At 52.1% G+C, this 19,136-nt stretch overlaps 1 protein-coding gene across 14 annotated transcripts in view; it reads left to right on the top strand.

Moving 5' to 3' along the window:
• The window catches only part of 1520401A03Rik (RIKEN cDNA 1520401A03 gene), a 21,844-nt gene extending 2,708 nt beyond the window's left edge, over nucleotides 1-19,136 (top strand). Inside the window, exons 1-42 of one of the 14 annotated variants that reach the window (XM_017317757.1) lie at nucleotides 2,742-3,225; nucleotides 3,635-3,667; nucleotides 4,792-4,821; nucleotides 5,302-5,334; nucleotides 5,611-5,640; nucleotides 5,732-5,764; nucleotides 6,412-6,444; nucleotides 6,529-6,585; nucleotides 7,344-7,373; nucleotides 7,467-7,499; nucleotides 7,687-7,716; nucleotides 7,810-7,842; nucleotides 7,930-7,989; nucleotides 9,000-9,032; nucleotides 9,147-9,182; nucleotides 9,906-9,935; nucleotides 10,040-10,072; nucleotides 10,160-10,219; nucleotides 10,298-10,330; nucleotides 11,219-11,248; nucleotides 11,333-11,374; nucleotides 11,562-11,591; nucleotides 11,685-11,717; nucleotides 11,805-11,864; nucleotides 12,391-12,423; nucleotides 13,236-13,271; nucleotides 13,746-13,778; nucleotides 13,868-13,903; nucleotides 14,691-14,744; nucleotides 14,959-14,994; nucleotides 15,202-15,237; nucleotides 15,515-15,634; nucleotides 15,796-15,840; nucleotides 16,138-16,179; nucleotides 16,299-16,331; nucleotides 17,418-17,477; nucleotides 17,567-17,596; nucleotides 17,687-17,746; nucleotides 17,874-17,951; nucleotides 18,174-18,215; nucleotides 18,312-18,365; nucleotides 18,509-19,136. In XM_017317757.1, coding sequence (XP_017173246.1) covers nucleotides 3,159-3,225; nucleotides 3,635-3,667; nucleotides 4,792-4,821; nucleotides 5,302-5,334; nucleotides 5,611-5,640; nucleotides 5,732-5,764; nucleotides 6,412-6,444; nucleotides 6,529-6,585; nucleotides 7,344-7,373; nucleotides 7,467-7,499; nucleotides 7,687-7,716; nucleotides 7,810-7,842; nucleotides 7,930-7,989; nucleotides 9,000-9,032; nucleotides 9,147-9,182; nucleotides 9,906-9,935; nucleotides 10,040-10,072; nucleotides 10,160-10,219; nucleotides 10,298-10,330; nucleotides 11,219-11,248; nucleotides 11,333-11,374; nucleotides 11,562-11,591; nucleotides 11,685-11,717; nucleotides 11,805-11,864; nucleotides 12,391-12,423; nucleotides 13,236-13,271; nucleotides 13,746-13,778; nucleotides 13,868-13,903; nucleotides 14,691-14,744; nucleotides 14,959-14,994; nucleotides 15,202-15,237; nucleotides 15,515-15,634; nucleotides 15,796-15,840; nucleotides 16,138-16,179; nucleotides 16,299-16,331; nucleotides 17,418-17,477; nucleotides 17,567-17,596; nucleotides 17,687-17,746; nucleotides 17,874-17,951; nucleotides 18,174-18,215; nucleotides 18,312-18,365; nucleotides 18,509-18,534 — 1,776 coding nt within the window. In that variant the 5' untranslated portion in view covers nucleotides 2,742-3,158 and the 3' untranslated portion in view covers nucleotides 18,535-19,136. Of the gene's footprint in view, nucleotides 1-1,742; nucleotides 1,914-2,734; nucleotides 3,226-3,634; nucleotides 3,668-4,791; nucleotides 4,822-5,301; nucleotides 5,335-5,610; nucleotides 5,641-5,731; nucleotides 5,765-6,411; nucleotides 6,445-6,528; nucleotides 6,586-7,343; nucleotides 7,374-7,466; nucleotides 7,500-7,686; nucleotides 7,717-7,809; nucleotides 7,843-7,929; nucleotides 7,990-8,999; nucleotides 9,033-9,146; nucleotides 9,183-9,905; nucleotides 9,936-10,039; nucleotides 10,073-10,159; nucleotides 10,220-10,297; nucleotides 10,331-11,218; nucleotides 11,249-11,332; nucleotides 11,375-11,561; nucleotides 11,592-11,684; nucleotides 11,718-11,804; nucleotides 11,865-12,390; nucleotides 12,424-13,235; nucleotides 13,272-13,745; nucleotides 13,779-13,867; nucleotides 13,904-14,690; nucleotides 14,995-15,127; nucleotides 15,238-15,514; nucleotides 15,635-15,795; nucleotides 15,948-16,060; nucleotides 16,180-16,298; nucleotides 16,332-17,417; nucleotides 17,478-17,566; nucleotides 17,597-17,686; nucleotides 17,747-17,873; nucleotides 17,952-18,173; nucleotides 18,216-18,311; nucleotides 18,366-18,508 lie in introns of those variants that run through there. The other 13 variants (XM_017317753.2, XM_017317746.1, XM_017317758.1 and 10 more) reach the window with 13 other exon arrangements.

The raw sequence follows: 19,136 nt of genomic DNA, 5'->3' as shown, positions 1-19,136 counted from the left end.
GCACAGACAGAGGCATGTTCCCAAGGGGATCAAAACCAGGACTCTTAGCTGGGCATGGCAGTGCATGCCTTTAATCCCAGCACTCAGAGCCAGAGCAGGCTGATCTCTCAGAGTTCAGGGCCAGCCTGATTTCTGTTATAAGTCTCAGGCCAGTCAAGACTACATGTAGAGACCTAGTCTCGACAACAATAAAACCAAAAAACAAAACCCTAGGACTCTTGCACTGGAAACCTCAAACCTCCCCTAGGTGCTCAATTCTGCAAGCCTCACCCCTCATCCAGGGGAGACCCCCCCCAAACACTCCCAATTACACTTCACCATAACAGTACCACAGAACTGCACACACTTCTCAGACTCTTAGAAAGAGTCTCTCGCTCAGATGGGATCACAAAAGGGGTGGTGTGACAAGAAAGGGAGGCAAAGATGATACTCAAATGGAACCCTACAGAACGGAAGGAAGCCGTGATGGAAGCTTCTGAGGACTGGCTGCCTTCTATTTCTGTTGCATAGTGTTTATGAGCATTTGTTACATTGTATATTTCTGTCTAGTGTATGCTTGCTTTTCAATGTATATCATATATCATGGTTGCAACAATTCTAATAATTGGGGGGGGGGGTTGGAGGGGGAGAGGAGGTTAATAGAGGTCAGCTTTGCCCATTTATGGGTGCCTGGGTAATGTCTGGGAAGGTGTCCCAAAGGCAGCCAGGGGAAATCGGAAGCTCAGATCTGGCCTGAAGAGCTGCCGATACAGGGTGGAGGGGGCAGCTGAGGGGCAGCAGCGCAGCTGCTGGTACAGGAGGCGTCTGCCTACAGGCGCCTGGCTGTGCCTCCAGCTGTCCTCCCAAATTCCCACCCTCACAGGTGCTGCTGGAGGTTAAGCAACTGTCAGGGAATCCTTTGACACAGACTGCCATTTTAAAACATGTATCCTAGGCATCAGTCCTGCCGGTCCAGCAGCTACTATCTCCTTGCCCTTGATCCCTGCCAGACACCTCTTCTGTTTAGATATTTGGATACCGGGCCTTGTCCCCTGTCCTCTTCAGCTCAGGGTGCTCAGCAGCCCAGACTAGTGCTCTGGCAGGAGTTGTTGGAGCTCCCAACTCTGTGTTCTTGGACTACCTGGGTGGAGCCAGTATGGTGATTCTGCAGGGCTCAAGCAGACATCAAGCTGGCCCAAGGACTCAGGCTGTCTGGGATTTTCCTCAGGCCTGTGCCAGCTCCCAGACAGCCTGGCACTGGCCAAGCATACCTTCTGTGTAGCCCCTTGAAATCTTTCCCTTTACCTCCCTGGCACCCTGTAATGAATACTATGTGTCTGTATGTCTGACTCTGCTTAGGGGGCCCTCAGCTGTCCCAGCTCTGAAGCTTACTGACACATCTGGGCCTGGGCCTGCTCCGGAAAATGGGGAAGGTTAGGAGCAGGAGAGAAAACCTCTTGGAGTGCCTAGCATCAGACTCTAGCCCAATTTAGGAGTTGTACCATTTGAGCCAAATGCCTTTTCTTCTCTGCCTGTTTCCCCATCTACAAAACCAGGCTTTCCAGTAGCTCTGGCCCTTGGCTTTTACTGCCATCACTTTGGAGGAAAGTACTCAGCCTCAAAAAGGCCAAGGTCAACTCACTGACATGCCTAGGGCCCACTCAGCTGGCCTTTCAGGGAAACCAATTAGGAACACCAGGGAACCAAGGTCCATGACCTTGGGGCAAAGCAGGCAATGCAGCATGAAAGTACTTTCTATCCAGTTGTCCTGGACTCGAAAGGAGTGGCTGGGACCTGAGCACCCCTGCGTCCTTCTCAGTGACTAGTGGAAGATCCAGTCCCTGGACACCAAGCAGGATGGAAATGGGCAAGCAGGGTGCTGCTGTACTGAGATGCTGGGCTAAGGGACCCTGCAGTCAATTTTTTCACAAAAGGTGAGTCTTTGGGGGAAGGTGGAGAGATACCGTGGGACTGGTCATATGCATGCATGTCCAGAGTAGGGAGAGATTATCTGTGAGGTGTAGCCCTGAGTTTAGGGTGTCCAAGAGTGATCTCTAGAGCTAGCTTGGTGCTGCAGTTGACCTATGAGTGAATGGTGTTGGCTAGTCTGCTGGCTGCTGGCTGCAAAAACTGGGCTTCGAAGTGTGGTGGGCTCAGAGGCCCCGTTGTCTCCAGACCTCCATCCTGTCTGGAAGCCAGCATTGGCAAAGTGGCCTCCTCAGCCAGCAGCTCCAGGAGGGCCTGAGGTTTGAGAAGAGACAAAAAATAAACAGGGTGTGGAGCTTTCTGAACTTGAGTCCAAGGTCCAGGTTCTGAGTCAATGCTATCCTCAGCCAGCTCAGTGAGGTCCACAGATTCACTTTGCTATGAGTGGGGGCATTTCCCGGCCAGACCCCCTCCCTAGTGTATCCAGGCTTGCCTCTCCTAAGCACAATCTGCCAGGCCTCCTGCAGCAAGCCCAGCTCAACTGTCCAGGCCCCAAGGATGAAAGGTGTGCCAGTCCCATCCATCCTGAGACTACCCCTAAAGTCAGTTCTGGAGTAATCTATTGCTATGGGGAATGAGGAAGAGCTCAGGATGAGGACTGAAAGTTGGGGTAACCCTCTAGCAAGCCAGTCCTCGCTTGGAGCCAAAAAGGTCCATTTCTAGTGATCGGTGGAGGAATAAGACTGGACGAGAGCTAGTCTCTTGCCAGCACAATCTGAGAGTTCAATAGCTTCTGATACACTGTTGCATCTTCCGCTTGCCTTTCTAGTAACACAGTTAACTTTGCTAGCGCTCTGGACTAGCTAAGCGCAGATCTCTGGCCTTGCTCCCACCTTTTCCATAGCTGTATTTAGGCTGGGCGTAGAGTGCCAGTCTGCTCCTTCCCAGCTGCTGGGGGAATCTGAACCCTTCCTTCCAGCCTGGTGCCAATGCCAGAGTCACTGACAGGGTGGAGGAGCCCCAGGGAGGTCTAACCCAGCTGTCAGCACCAATGATGGATGAGGGGGTACATTATAGGGAGACCCAGAGGACCAGGCGCCTGTTCTGCTCCAGGGCGGAACCCCTGGACTGGCCTCCTGGGGTCTACAAGCAGAGTCTCTGCCCCTCACAGCTGGGGACCTGAGTGAGGGAGTATCCCAGTAAGGCTGCTTAAAGGCCCAAAGGGTGCCGAGCCTTTGTACTCCCTGGACATCATGGGCATTAGAGTCTCTCCCGTTGCCTTCTTCCTGCTCTGCCTGACTTCTGAGAGCTTGCAAGGCGGTGAGGGTGGGCTTCTGGGGAGGGTCCGGGCTGGGGCTGGGGCTGGGGCTGGGGCTGAGATTTGACTAGAACATGAATTAGACAGCTAGGTTCTGGGGGTGGGGATGGAATGAGTACAGTTGGTAGTGTTTCCAACGCAATCAGAAGTTCAGGAGCTTTTTTGGCTTCATGGCTATATGATTACACCGCAGGTTCGAGGCTACATTGGGGTACATAAGCCCCCTTCTAAAAGTTTCAGAATGATCGGGGTTGGGTGGGCACTGGGGATAGGGGAGCCTAGGCAAGCAGAGAATTCAGATGAGGAGGATTTTAGGTGCATTGCACTGGAGGTAGATGGGTGTCTGGGTCTAGCTTTCTTTCAGTTTCTGAGATTGCAGCCCTGAACTCTAAGTACCCTTTGCTTCCCTAGGACTTCCCCGACTCCCTCCTAACTTGGGGAAAGGTAAGTGGCTCTCTGGATACTTTTGACTCCAGCGACCTTTGGAGCTTTCTAGATATTCCCCAGCTCTGAAATTCCAGATACAAAGGCCAGGAGAGCACGGAGTCTCTTCCCCGTGGGCAGCATTAGCAGTGTCTGCTTGAGGATAGGAAGCTAGAAACTCATCTTGAAAGAGTTGGGAAGTTTGTCCCTGGGGGAGGGGCCTGGAGAATGGGATGTGACAGCAAGGAGGAAGGTGGCTCTGGCAGCATCCAAGGGCAGAGTGCTACAGTGGGACAGGAGTGGGGGGTGGGGGAGGGGGGCACCAGTGAGCGGAGAGGCTTCAAGGCTTTGCTACTGAGCATCATGAATGGGGCCTATAGAGTTCTATGGGGAGGAGGAGGGATCCCTGAGACTGGGTAAAGAGGAGGAGAAGAGGGAACAGGAAGTTTCCAAAGATGAGGTTGGAGGGGGGAGGGCTATACACAGTGACTAGGAGAGCAAAGTGTGCTCTGCCCCCTCAAATATCCAGGGGTATAGCTTGGTACCCCCTTCCATTCCAGGAACCAATCTTCAGTTCCCCAGTCCCAGACTATCCACTGGTTCAGTCCTTATACCTCCTGTGACCAGAGGGGGAAACTGAGGTTCAGAAGCAGGGATTTGGTGACCTGGGTCCCCCCCCCAACACTTTAATTTATTTACACCCCTGGCAGCCTCTGGTGTGGGGCTGTCTTCAGATACACCAGAAGAGAGCATCAGATCCCATTATAGATGGCTGTGAGCCACCATGTGGTTGCTAGGACTTGAAATCAGGACCTTTGGCCTGGTTCCCTTCCTTTTTTTTCTTTTTGGTTTTTTGAGACAGGGCTTCTCTGTGTAGCCCTGGCTGTCCTGGAACTCATTCTGTAGACCAGGCTGGCCTCGAACTCAGAAATCCACCTGCCTCTGCCTCGAAAGTGCTGGAATTAAAGGTGTGCACCACCACTGCCTGGCCTGGTTCCTTTCTCAATCCTCCCCAACCCTCAACAGGCTTTTGCAGGCCAGATGGCTACCTATGAAGTGAAATCTTCAGAAGTGTAAGCAGAGTAGCTCCGAGGCTCCTGCCCTGCTGTGCATCCCCTAAACTAAACCCCTCATTTCTCTTTCAGGCTACAGCCCCTCCAGTGGACTGGGAACAGGTGAGATGAAGGGAGAACTTGGGGGGCCAGGGCCAGGACACTCTAGTCTCTCTCCCTAATAAAGGAGGGCAAGACAGAGCAGGAAAGAGGATACAGGCATACAGACATCCCAGGATTGTGGGAAGCTGGGTGTGGTGGTTCATACCAGTAAACCCCAAACTCAGAGCTTGAGGCAGGAAGATTTCTGAGAGCTCAAGTCAGCCTGGACTGCATAGTAAGTTCCAGACCTGCTTGGGTTGCAGAGTAAGACTGTGTTCTACCCCCCCCCACACACACACACACACAAAGGAAGGTAGAAATAAAGGGATGGACACTGGGTACTTGGAAGATGTCCATTCTCGTGGTTTGATCTGAGCATAGTCCCAGAAGGTAGGGAGACCCACTAATGAGAATGACTATGTAAGTCATTCATAATGGTTAGTTCTGGGGAGACCCTCAGCTTAGTGCCCCAGGTACTCACCTGCTTTCTCTCTTCCCTAGCCTTTGGAGGAGATGCTAAGCCTCAAAAGTCAGGTGAGCTCTACCAGCCGAGCTTTCTGTCTTCCTGTCTCTCTCACACACTCATTTCCATCTATCTTTCTCACACCCCCTCTCTAAGCAGGACTCAGGAACCCCCAGCAAGGTTAGCATCACCTGGTGGGAGGTCAGCATCTGGGGCCTTCTCCTTGAGGAGACATTTGGATATTTTTGTTTCTAGCTTGATCTTAGGGAAGACTTTCAAGGTCCCCACATCACCCACTTCAGCTGGGACCACACAGTTCCTCAACTCAGCTCTTTTTCTCCTCACAGGCTCTCTAACTCAAAATGGCTATGGAACAGGTAGAGGTGGGGCTGCCACGGGAAGAAAGGGATCAAGGGTTGGGGAAGGGGGAATCCTGTGACTTTCAGTTGACCTTCACCTCTTTCTCAGGCGTTGGAGGTGGTATGGAACCTCCAAAGCCAGGTGAGCCCTCCTCAGATGCCACCTGTTTAACCCCACCTCTGCAACCTCCCTGTAGCTCCTTGACACCTTCCTCACCTTTACAGCCACCCCCATGTGCCTCCCTGACACCCCTACCCTGGCTCCATGGTGTTTGGTAATGGTATTGGTCTAGAAGCAGGGCCTTTCCCAAATATAGCATCCTATTTCTAAGGTGTAGGAAAATGGGGGTGTTCCTTTGGGGGTACAGTCACTCTAGGTTAATCCCCTAAGCCTCAAGGAGATAGAGAAGAAGGCAGGAGGCATGGCAGCCTCTGGTGCCAGGTGTGGGGAGGGGAGGACAGGGTACCCTGCTTACCACTACTTTATTTAAAGATTTATTTATTTTATTTATATGAGTAACTGTCTTCAGACATACCAGAAGAAGGCACCAGATCCCATTACAGGTGGTTGTGAGTCACCATGTGGTTGCTGGGATTTGAACTCAGGACCTTTGGAAGAGCGGTCAGTGCTTTTACCTGCTGAGGCATCTCACCAGCCATCTCACCACTACTTTAGCTGGGCCCCAGACACCACCTTAGGCCCCTTAGTTCACAATGGATATGGAACAGAGAACCCAGGAGGAGGCTCGGTCCCAGGGGTGCCATCATCTGCCTTGTCTCTCTCCCCAGGCTTTGGAGGGAAGGTGAAGCCCCAGAAATCAGGTGAGAGCTCTCTTTATGCCTGTTCCTCCTCAGCTTGATGGCCCCGCCCCCTCTTTATTCTTCTTTCTGGCTCTTTCATCCCAGGATATGGGCCTGGGCTAGGAGCTGGAGCCTTTCCAGGAGTGGGAGGAGCTCAGCCAGGTAAGGACCACTGGATATAAAAGGAGAGGTTGGTTCTGGATGAAGTTGGTAGGGCTCAACTTTCCACCTGACCCAGGCCTGGGAGGAGAGAAACTCTCCAAGCTGGGGGCTTGAAGATCCTGCCCTGCCCAAATCTTAGCTCCATCTTTTCCCATGGCTCTCTTTGTCCCTCGGATAATCCCACCATACCACTTTCTCCCCAGGATTTAATGGCAGAAATGGCTTCGGCATCAGTACATCCCCTAAGGCAGGAAGCCTGCCATATGAGAGGAACTGGGCAGGGACTGTGGGGGTGCAGGTGATGAAGAGGGGTTAGGGCACAGTTTTATGCCAATCTTGTTATGTCTCTCTGAGGACAGAGATGCCAATCTTGTTATGTCTCTCTCTGGCCCAGGAGGGGTCATGAAACCTCAAAAACCAGGTGCCTTTCTTCTGCGCTGGTTTTGTTTGTTTGTTTGTTCGTTTTCTCTCTGTGATGCTGTATCCCCAGCTCAGCTCTGTCATCTCTAGGTTCCAGCTTTCCGTGTCCCCAGCTCTGTCTCTGCATTACCTCCCAAGAACAGGTCCCTTCACTGGCCTGCCCGGCGTATTGCTTGAGTAGTGTTCAGTCTAGGGATGGTTTCCTAGGCCGATCTTTGGGCATGTTCCCTAAGAGTACTGCTGGGGGCTTGGGACACAAATGTCTGAGAGTGGTCCAGACCACCTCAGGCTAGCCTCCTACCAGTCAGGCTGTAGCCTCTGCCTCTCTCTACCCACAGCACCTGCACCTCAGAATGGCTATGGACCAGGTAAAGGAAGGGATGGAAGGAGCTGAGGTATGTGTTTAGGTTGGGGTTCTGGAAAGCTCTTATTTCCTCATCTGGTCCCTATGCCTTCCTCAGGTACTGGAGAGGGCATGAAAGCTCCAAAGCCAGGTGATTGTGGTGGGCTCTGGGGTGGAGTACACATGTCTATAACCTGCTTTCCCCTCCCAGACTTTGAAGGACAGGGCCAGTCAGTGAGGGGAGGGTCAGGGAAGTCCTCAGGTTACCTAGATTTCTGCTGGCCATAAAGCAGGGACACACTGTGGGCCTTTTGTCCCTTGTTCATCCTTCTCCACAGGGCCTCCAGCTCAGAATGGTCATGGACCAGGTAAAGGAAGGGATGGAAGGAGTTGGGGTATGTGTTTAGGTTGGGGTTCTGGGGAGCTCTTACTTTCTCATCTGGTCCCTATGTCTTTCTCAGGTACCGGAGAAGGCATGAAACCTCCAAAGCCAGGTGAGGTCTACCCTGTGCCAGTGTCCCTGGGCAGCCCACTCAGCCCACATAGCCTGGCCTCCCTTACTCCTTTCTGCTGTCTCCCAGGGTTCAGCAATGGGAATGGAATAGGAGCTGGAGCCTTCCCAGGAATTGGAGCCCAGCCAGGTGAGGGCACCAGGGTCAAACTGGGGATCTGGAGATGAGGGTAAGGGATACTCTAGGGAAAGTCACGGACTGGGAGAGCAAAGACTGATTTCCAGGCCCTGGTGTGGTACATGGCTTTAATACTAGTGTCTAGGGCTGGTGAGATGGCTCAGCAGGTAAGAGCACTGACTGCTCTTCCAAAGGTCATGAGTTCAAATCCCAGCAACTATATGGTGGCTCACAACCATCTGTAACAAGATCTGACACCCTTTTCTGGAATGTCTGAAGTCAGCTACAGTGTACTTACATATTAATAAATAAATAAAAATTACCCATTCTTTAAAAAAAAAAAAAGCCGGGCATGGTGGCACATGCCTTTAATCCCAGCATTTGGGAGGCAAAGGCAGGAGGATTTCTAAGTTCTAGGCTAGCCTGGTCTACAAAGTGAGTTCCAGGACAGCCAGGGCTATACAGAGAAACCCTGTCTCAAAAAACCAAAAAAAAACAAAACAAACAAAAAAAAAAACTAGTGTCTAGGAGGCAGAGGCAAGCAGATCTCTGAGTCCAAGGTCAGCCTAGTCTACAGTTTCAGGACAGTCAAGGCTACACAGAGAAACCCTGTCCCCAAAATAGTGGGAAGATAATAGGAAGAGGATAAAAGAAGGTAATGATGTCTCTCTCTCTTTGCATGTGTGTGTGTGTGTGTGTGTGTGTGTGTGTGTGTGTATGTTCGTGTGTGTGTGTGTGTGTGTGTGTGTGAGAGAGAGAGAGAGAGAGAGAGAGAGAAAATCACCAAATCCACTAAATACATGAATAAAATTATCAAAGAATTTTAAAATAGATTAAAATAAATAAAATTATGGAATATAGTCTAGTGGGAGGGGCACTTCCTCAGTGTGCACAGAGCCTCAAATTTAACCTCTAGTACTGAAAAGAAAAAACAAAGGAAAGAAACAAGAACGTTAATTTCTTGGATGATAGGAGTAATAATGGGTCTGTACATGGCTCAGTTTCCCTGGGTCTTCCCCCAGGCTTGGGAGCTGGCATGAAGCCTCAGAAGCCAGGTGAGCAGGCACCTGTTCTTTCCATTGTCCTCTTGGCTTTGTCCCCATCACCCTGAGACCTTTTACTCCCAAGCCCTCCTCAAACCCACTGCTTATACCCCCTTTTCTCCTTAGGATTTGGCAATGGAAACACCCTGGGGTCCCAGCCAGGTAAGCACAGGGATGGTGGCAGGTCCAGGGCCCGCCTGGGCACCTGAGGCAGGGTTCTAGAAGCTCACTCAGGTGACCACTCTCCAAAGTTCACCCCTCAGCCAGGCCTGGTGTTATGCCCTATGAACACCATGAAGCTCAAGTTCAACTTATACACAGGCTAGTGAGCTCATTTTATGGGTCAAGAAGCAAAGCTCCTGCAGGATATGGTGGCTTACACCTTAATCTCCATGCTCAGGGGCCAGGGCAGGAGAATCAAGAGTTCCAGGTCAGTTTGGGAGATGTGGTGAATTCCAGGCTGGTCTGAGTAAGAAAGCAGAGCCTGGTGGTACAAGTCTGCAGTCCTAGCACGTGGGAGGTAGAGACACTCCATCAAGGTCACCCTAGGCCAAGAGCAAGCTAGAGGCCCAGCCTCAGCTATAAGAAACATTATCTTGGAATAAAACAAAGCTAAACATAGTGATGGAGGATTTTGATCCCAGCTCTCAGAAGGTAGAAACAGGCATAGGTCTGTGAGTTCAAGGACAGCCTATTCTATAGAGAGAGTTCCAGACCAGTTAGAGCTACATATAGTGAGACCCTGTCTCACAATATAAACAAACAAACAAACAAAAAATATCCAACTGGGAAGGAATTTACAGAAGGAGGAACAGGTCCACAGGCAAGGCAGACCCCTCAAGGTGCATCCACCGTTCCTATGTCAATCCCTCTACCCCCAATCAGGTCCTGCAGTTCAGAATGGCTTTGGAGCAGGTAAAAGTGGGGGTGGAGGTTGGGGGAAGGACAGGGAAAGATGCAGGGTATCCTGGGCTGAGTTTCTAGAAAGAAGCCTGTACGGATCTGTACATCTCTTCCAGACTTTGGAGGAGTTGGGAAAGCCCAGAAGCCAGGTGAGACTCTTGCTACACCCATCCTTGTTCATATACAGCTGCATTTCTCCCGGGCTCTAATCTCACTCCTTCTCATGGTCTCCCTAGGACTTGGGAATGGAAATGGGCAGGGAGCCGGGGCCTTCCTGGGAACTGGAGCCCAGCCAGGTGAAGTACTGTGATTATTCAAGCACCCCTGAATAGGAGTGCTAAAGTGGAGATCTAAAACTCTCTCTTCTTCCCCAGGCCTTGGAGGAGGACTAAGACCCCAGAAGCCAGGTGAGACCCAGTTGCTTGATTTCCAGTTTAACCCCACACAGCAAACACTCTAGCCAGGTGTGGAAGCCCAAGGTATGCTGGGAAGTTAGGACAACAGCATGGCACTAAGGCTGTCAACAAGAGCCACCCTGAGCATTCTAGAACAGAAGGAGAAGTTGGGGAGTAGGCTGTGGTCCACTACAAATTGGTGAAGGCTTGAAGAACATCGAAGAGAGGTCCACAGAAAGAAGTTGTGGGCTCTAGAAATGGCCGAGGGACCCACAAGGCTGGAGATAGTATTGATGAAGGAGAAGGAAGGTTTCTTGGCTGGTTGTGATACCCAAAGAATGACCCAAGCAACTGGATATGGCCTCCAGAGCTTTAGAGAGGCAAGACCCAAGAAGAAGGTTAAAAGCCCATCGCAACAGACGATTGAATCATCACCTTCTAGAACATGAGCAGAAGAAAGGAACCCAGGAAGAGACCGAGAAGCAGCAGAGGACTGAAGAGGGACAGAAAGTGAGGGACTGTCAGAGCCAGACCTGGAGAAACCAGAAGTTCAGGCAGGGCTGCCATATGCAATGAAGGTCTGAATACCCAGAGGCCACTAGGAGCATAGTGAAAAGATACTAGGACTCAGTGCTTCAGGATGGTGCAAGGAAAGCAAGAAAGGAGCCAGCACACAGTATGACCGCTGCCCCAAGACCCATGCACAGCTGTCTGTGGATGGCTGGTGCCGGAGCTCAAGGACTTGGGCAGAGAGAGGCCTGACATTCAGAGACTCTTGCTTTCCCCTACTAGGCCCTGCGCCTCATAATGACTATGGACCAGGCAGGAGTAGGGCTGGGCTCCTTAGGAGGCCCCCAAAAAGAAATCCAGGTCCCTCACCTTGATCTGTCTTTCCTCCAGGCTACGAAGGTGTGAAGCCTCAGAAACCAGGTAAACCCTGTTCTGACCTGTTTCTCTCTCTCTCCTGGAGCCCAGGGCTTCCCTCCACTCAGTCACACCCTTCTGTGCCCCCAGGATTCGGAAACGGGAATGGATTTGGCCTGGGAGCCCAGCCAGGTGATGGTGGTGGGCTCTGGGGTGGAGTACACATGTCTATAACCTGCTTTCCCCTCCCAGACTTTGAAGGACAGGGCCAGTCAGTGAGGGGAGGGTCAGGGAAGTCCTCAGGTTACCTAGATTTCTGCTGGCCATAAAGCAGGGACACACTGTGGGCCTTTTGTCCCTTGTTCATCCTTCTCCACAGGGCCTCCAGCTCAGAATGGTCATGGACCAGGTAAAGGAAGGGATGGAAGGAGTTGGGGTATGTGTTTAGGTTGGGGTTCTGGGGAGCTCTTACTTTCTCATCTGGTCCCTATGTCTTTCTCAGGTACCGGAGAAGGCATGAAACCTCCAAAGCCAGGTGAGGTCTACCCTGTGCCAGTGTCCCTGGGCAGCCCACTCAGCCCACATAGCCTGGCCTCCCTTACTCCTTTCTGCTGTCTCCCAGGGTTCAGCAATGGGAATGGAATAGGAGCTGGAGCCTTCCCAGAAATTGGAGCCCAGCCAGGTGAGGGCACCAGGGAACTGGGAGAGGTCAGAGTCAGGGTACTAAGGTTCTGAGGGAGACATTTCTGAGTCCTCACCTGCTCCCCACTTGCCTCTCTTGCTTTGGAACTCAAGCAAAGCCCCAGAAGGCAGGTGAGAGTCACTCCTGCCAATGACTCTGTCTTCTCCCAAGTTTAGTGCTAGCTCCCTGTTGTTCCCCGGGGTTTAGGAATGGAACTGGACTGGGAGTCCAGTCTGATGAGATAGGGACCTGAGAGACCCACATCTGGGGTATCCTTCCGTGCTCCCCTTCCCCAAGATTTGGTACAAAACTGAGGGGTTTCTGAGAGCAGTTTCTAGTTTTGTACAAGAGAGACCTTCCCTGTCCCCTCTGCTGAATCCCAAATCCTACTGTCCCCTTCACACAGTCCTGGCAGCTCAGAATGGAATTGGAGCGGGGGGGGGGGGGGGGGGGTACTGGGAGACTTTTATATGTGTATGAGGGTGGGGTGGGTGAGCAAGCGCTCACCAGTGTATGTCTCCTACAGGTTTTGGAGAAGGCAGGAAACCCCAGAAGCCAGGTGAGTCTTGTCTACTTTGGGTCTGTCCCTGCCTTAGTTTGCATTTCTATTACTGTGATAAAACACCAGGACCAAAGCAACCTAGGGAGGAAAGGCTTTACTTAGCCTGAGTGACCTGATCACTGTCTTTCATAAAGGGTAGACAGGACAAGGAAGGAGCAGGCACTGAAGCAGAGCCCTTGGAGGAGTGCTTACTGGCTTGCTCCTCCTGGCTTCTTCAGCCTGCTTTCTTACACAGGACCACAGCACTGTCCACAGGGAGCTAGACCCTTCCACATCAATTTCCAATCAAGAAAATACCCTGCAGGTCAATCTAATGCAGGCGTTTTCTCAGTTCAGAGGCCCTCTTCCCAGAAACTCTCAGGCTTGTGTCAAGTTGACAAAAACCAACCAGAGCAGTGCCCTGACCATGCTCTCCTGAATCCATAAACACCACACCACACCTTCACTTCCATTTCTCTTTAACACACGGGGCTGACAACTGGGGTCTTTCCTGGAACAGGATCCCAGCCAGGTAAAGACCTTAAGGCAAAGACCGGGACCACAAAGGTCCTGATTGAGTGGTAATTTATCCTGAGGCCTAGAAGTCTGGAGCTAGAACCACAAAGGCCTGATTGAGCAGTGGACAGATGGGTGGTCTATAACGAGGCCCAGAGTCTGTGTCTTCTTCCATAGACCTGGAAAGAGAATGAAGCCTCCTAGCGGGACACCTAGGAGTCCAGGGGAGGGGAAAGTCCTCTCATTCCCCTGCATATCTTGGAGACTGCCTCCTCTTGAGGGCCCCATCTCACCCCACTCCCTTTTCTCCCCAGGATATGGGAACGGAAATGGACTGGATGCCCTACCAGGTGTGGTCTTCTGGGTGTGGGTGTTGGCATACCCGGCAGATGGGGAGAAGGGCTAGGGGCAGGTAGCAGGAGGGCAGAGAGCTGAGGGGGTTTCCTGACACAACTATCTCCTGACAGAAGCCAGGGGAGGAGAGCCTGTGTCCTTTCTGTCTGTCCCTGCCCTCACCATCCTTGGTCCTTAAGCTCATGGTGGGAGGGGTTTTTCTGTACTTGACCCCAAAAAGTCAGCCTTAGTCCCTAAATGAAAGGAAGTATGTAAATCAGTAGGGCCAGTGGGGATCCTGGTACTGGGGAGGGAGGTGCAGGACACTCCCTCCTGCTGACCTCTGCCCCTGTGGTCCACTGATAGCATCCCCTCTCCTCGGCCCCTGCTTGCTAAGGACAAGGTAGGAGCAGGGCCAGGCTTGTCAGGCTGAGGGGCAGAGAGCCCAGCAGTTCTCACTGGTACCCTGCGGTACCCTGTGCTTCTTTCAGGTTATGGGCCAGAATTGAAGGCTCAGAAACTAGGTGAGCCCAGCCGTAGCCTGTCTTTCTGCCTGGCCACCAGCCCTACACTCTTCTCCCCTTTTTAATGTCCCCTCCCTCTGTATTCCCAGGATTATGGAATGGCCGTGGGCTTGGAATCCAGCTGGGTAAGGGAGCTTGTGTCTGGCTCCTATCACTGTCCCCTTGTAGATCTGCAGGGGCAGGTCCAAAGGAGTCTAGTTTCTGGCCTGAGTCTTTAGAGTCTTTAGGGAGGCTAAAGTCCCTTCCTCCCTAACTTTAGCTCCACCCTCTTGCTCCCAGTTCAGAATGGTAATAAGCAGGAACTAGGGGCTGGGGGGTGAGGGTGGGTTGAGAAAGTGGAGAAAAGGAAACAAATGGGGGCTCACTCTAGGCCCTGAGGGAGTCCATGGCTTCTGCAAAACCAGAAATTTCCTTCTGGGGGCTGGCGAGATGGCTCAGCAGGTAAGAGCACTGACTGCTCTTCCAAAGGTCCTGAGTTCAAATCCCAGCAACCACATGGTGGCTCACAACCATCTGTTATGAGATCTGATGCCCTCTTCAGGGGTGTCTGAAGACAGCTACAGTGTACTTATGTATAATAATAAATCAATCTTTGGGCCAGAGCAAGCAGAGTTGAGCGGAGTTGACCAGAGCCAGCAGGGCCGACTGGAGTGAGCAGATGTCCTAAAAATTAAATTTCCAACAACCACATGAAGGCTCACAACCATCTGTACAGCTACAGTGTACTCATATACACAAAATAAATAAATAAATCTTTAAAAAAAAAAAAAAAGAAATCTCCCTCTGCCCAATAGACATTGCAGTTCCCATCAGCTATGGACCAGGAAGGGGAACAGGAAGGGTCCTGGGCAAGGCTCGATAGAGATGGAAGAAAGGTCTTTACAGGAGGGGTAACCCCACTTTTCTCCATAGGGTACAGAAATGGGCTGGGACCTAGAGCCTTCCAAGGCCAGGGACCACAGCCAGGTAGGGGAAACAAGCCATCTCAGGCACAGATGGTCCTGGGAAGGGGCAGGAACAAGGTGGGGTCCCCATACCCTGTTCATCTCACCTCAGGACTGGGAAAGGCTGGGAAACTTCTTAAGCCAGGTGAAGTCCTTTCTGTCTCTCTCCCTGCCCCCCCCCTTGGTATCCCTACCCCTAATGTCAGCCCCACCCTCATAGCCTTCCTTCCTCTCAGGGTACATGACAGGGAACAGGCTAGGGATCCCACCAGGTGAGTGCTGTGGGTGGGGTGGGGGTGGGGTGGGGGGCGTGGGAGATGGGGGTGTGGGAAGGGGGAGGGGAGGAGGCGGAAGTTTCACTCTTAGGGAAGAATGTATATGTGATCCATTCTTTGTCTCCTACAGGCCTGGAGGCTGGTATGAAACCTCCAAAGACAGGCAAGTGACCCTGCCTCTCCCTTACCCCCTTTCTTCTCCAGGATACAACAATGGAAATGGCATGGCAGCCCAGCCGGGTGAGTGCTCCTGCCAAGTTGAGAGAGGGGTCAGATGGCATGATTGGGAAGTAGAGGGGTTGGGTGGCTGACAGTAAGAGCCTTTTGCCTGCCTGTGTGAGCTGCCTCGTCTCCCTGAGCAGTATGGCCCACAGACACTGGGCTGTCCTGTCCTGAGGATGCTGGGAATGTCCTGGGAGCCGCTGAAAACCATGGCTTGATCTGGCACAGGTGTCCTGAGAGACAGGGTGAGCAGCTACCTGCAGCCAGCTCCTCACGGTCTCCCTCCCTAATCTAGGTCCCTGCCACCGTGGCCTTTCTCCAGCAAAGTTCCTCCCCAGGCCTCCCACCACAGTCCCTTCAGCTAAAGGAGGTGGCTGGAGCCTGAAATCCCAGCTCCCACCCCCAGTGCAGAATGGTAAAATCCCATGTCAGTGTGGAGCTTGGGGGGAGCATGGCACCAGGAGGCATGTGGCTCTGGGAGGGTCTGGGCCTGGCTACGTGTTCTGGTTTCATATCATCTGAACTGAAGCTCAGAGAGGCCCTGTGCTGGGCTCATTTCTGTGTCCCTCATTATAGCACCAACCCCAGCCATCCAGTGGGGACCGAAGCCTCAGAAAGCTGGTACGTAAGTCTCCAACTCCTGTATCTCAGAAGAACAAACCCTCAACTTCTCTCTGCCTGTCTCTGGGTATCAGGGCATCCACCATCCTGCTCTCAAACTGCCTCAGGTACCCTAAGGCCAGGAAGCCCCTCCCAGTCTACCCTCAAAGTCTCTTGTAGCTAAGTTCTTCCTGTGTTTCTATTCCATGTAAACAGGGCCAGTCCCTGCCTCTTTCTCAAGGTTCCCTAGGTCAATCTGTGGCTCCTAAGGAGATCACAAGGTCCCTCCCCTCCATCTCCGGCCTCTGCCTTTCACAGGTTACCAGCCCTTCAATGGCTACGGAGCTGGAGCAAAACTGGGTGAGAAGGCTGCTTCCTCTCCTCTCTCCTCTCTGCATCTCTTTCTCTGTATTCCACCTCTAGAAAAGGGGAGGGAAAGGCCATGGTCATGTCTGACCCACAGTCTTCTCTCCCCTCAGGCTTCCGTGGTGGCCTCAAGCTGCAGAAAGTTGGTGAGCCCTCCAAAATGGCCATCTGGGCTCAAGCAAACCTATTATGGGCAGATCCTATTTATTCTGGCCTCTCCTGTCTCTGTTTGTCTCCTTATTATTCTTCTCCTCTCTTCCTTCTCTTCTCCTCTTCCTCCTTTCTTTTTTTGATTTGTTTAGACAGACTCTCACTATGTAGCCTTGGCTGGCCTGGAACTTACTATGTAGACAAGGCTGGCCTGAAATCCATAGAGCTCTGCCTGCCTCCTCCCTATGCCCCCATTGCACTGAGGTTACAGGCAGGCAGCACCACTGTTCTGTTCCTTATTCACCCGACACACACTCCTCCACGATGGTGGCCAGTGCCAGTGTGACCCTGCCTGAGGTGACAGCATAGGGACACTCAGAAGGAAGCTGGGAAGAAAGCAGCTTTAGAAGTTGCCCAGAAGGAAAGTCAGAGAAGGAAAGTGGTTCCTGGAGGTGTCAGTGGGAAAGCTGAACTGGGGTTAGTCGGATGAGGAAGTACAGGAGTGGTCAGGGTGAATGCAGCCAACACTACCCCAGCCTTCTTTTTGCTTTCTGTTTTTGATATCATCATCGTTATCATCATCGTCGTCATCATCATCATCATCATCATCACCATCATCAGGTTTTGCTTTTGGTCTTGAGACAGGGTCTCTCTACATAGTCCTGGTTGTTCTTTATCTCCCTCTGTAGATCAGGCTGGCCTGGAACTCAGAGATCTGTCTGCCTCTGTGTCCCAAGTGCTGGGATTAAAGGCGTGTGCCACCATGCCAGGCCTTTTTACTATTTTCAAAAATGTATTGTTCTGAGTGAGTGGGAATGTACCATAACAATATACATGGGGCTCAGAGGGCAACTTTATGGGGTCATCTCTCTCCATCTTTATGTAGCTTCTAGAAATCACAGTACTTCAACTTCAGGCTTACCCATCTCATTAGTTATCAGCCTCCCAAGTATTTTGTGTCTGGACCACCAGGGGGCGCTCTGCCTCTGCAATCTGAGCTGGTCTTTCTGTATTGCCTTGCTGAAAGCTGGCTACCTGGCTGCCCTGCCCTGGCCCTCCCTGCTTCAGTCTCTCTCATGCAGGTTTCCATTATGGAAATGAAGCTGTGGACGCGGGAATTTTGCCAGAGACCCTGCAGCCAGGTGCCTGGGGAGGGGATGGGACTGGGACTGAGATTGGGGTAGGAAGGTAGACTGAGCACTATCCCCACTAAACCTCTTTCATCCTCCAGGATTCCCCAGAGCCAATGGCTTTAGGAATGGTGAGTTGGACCCAGGGTACCAGAAACAATGAGGAAGAGGATGGGCTGCAGTCAGCAGCTGGATAGGAATAACAAACCGATCCTTTGCAGGACTCAGGGAGGAGACTCTTCTCTACCCTAAAGCCACAGTTCCAGCCCTTGAAAGACATGGTAAAGTAGTAGTAGTTGTAACAATAACAACCACCACCAGCACCCAGCAAGGCAGGTCAGAGGACTGAGGCCTCCTGAGTGCCCAGCTCTGGGGGATACCGTACCTACTCTAATTCTTCTCTTACAGGTCAGGCTGGAGCCTTCCAGCCCTGGGGGGCTGGAATGAAGCCAGGATATGGATATGCAGGCCTTGGGATCCAGGCAGGTAAATGGGCTGTGTGACCGAGGGTGGGTAGGCAGTATCAGGGCCCTGAGTCCAGGCCTAGCACACAGCTGTGTGGGGTAGTGAGGAGAGGGCACACACCCATGGCTGAGGGAATGGCATGAGGGTACAGGCGAGACCAGAAAGGAAACCATGAGGCTGGGGCGGGGCGGGGTGGGGGCGGGGTGGGACATGTAGTTCATTTACCCTAACCCTCTCTCCCAGGGCCCTATGGGCAGCTGAAGCCAGAGCAGCTGAAGCACCTGGGTGAGTGAGCACCTTTATGAGCCTGGGGTGAAGAAGCTGGGAAGGCTGAAGTCCCCTGGTGTCCCACATGTCCCTGTTTTGTGGCCTGTATTGCAGGGGATCCTGAAGTAAAAACATATACCAACAGCCAGCTGGGAAATGGCTACAGGGGTAAGAGGAGTCATGGTGGCCCATATGCTCCTCTCAGATGTCCCCAGACCTTGGCAGGGATTGTAGGCTCCAAGGCCTTAGACTGCGGAGGAGTGATCCCAAGAGACATCAGGGTGCTCCAACCTTGTTCTGCCTCTCCCCAGGACACTGTCCTTCTGGGAAATGCTGAATGGAGCCTAGCCCTGCCGACCCCAGGGTCTCTGCATTAGAGCCTGGTCAGAGGAGCACAGCAGGAGGATCATGAGACTTGCCCAGGGCACTGCACTGCCCTGCCCCGGGTCTCCTCTGGGCTGAAGTATTAATAAAAGCCATATGATTCCCCGTTTGCCTCTGCATGCAGGGGAGGGATGCTGACTTCAGGGAGGGCGGCACATGGCGCCTCACTTCATCTTTATCTGCTCATCAAGTGTGGCTCTGTGCCAGGGGTGGATTCCATATGGAAGACAGCGAAACAGATTTAAAACCTGTCCCTAGGGAGGGGTGTTGTTTGATCATAGTCTAGTGGAGAAACAAAACAAAACAAAACAAACCACCCACGCCCAGTGTTTCGACTGGCATGTACCTCAGTACTGCCTAGAATGCTGGAGACTCTGGGTGTGAGCTCCAGTTCTGAAAAAGGAAGACCTACCTCTAAATGGTGTCACATTCTGAGGTCCTGGAGGAGTCTAGGATGTAGGGAGCTTTTTGTTTTTTTACCTTGCAAAAGAATGTTTTATAGCTTGTTTCAATTTGTAATCCATTTGCTAACGTTGTTAAAGAGGCTGGGTGTGA

The sequence above is a fragment of the Mus musculus genome, chromosome 17 (genome assembly GCF_000001635.26).
Source record: "Mus musculus strain C57BL/6J chromosome 17, GRCm38.p6 C57BL/6J".
NCBI classification, from domain to species: Eukaryota; Metazoa; Chordata; class Mammalia; order Rodentia; family Muridae; genus Mus; species Mus musculus.
This window is presented reverse-complemented; position numbering and strand designations above follow the sequence as displayed.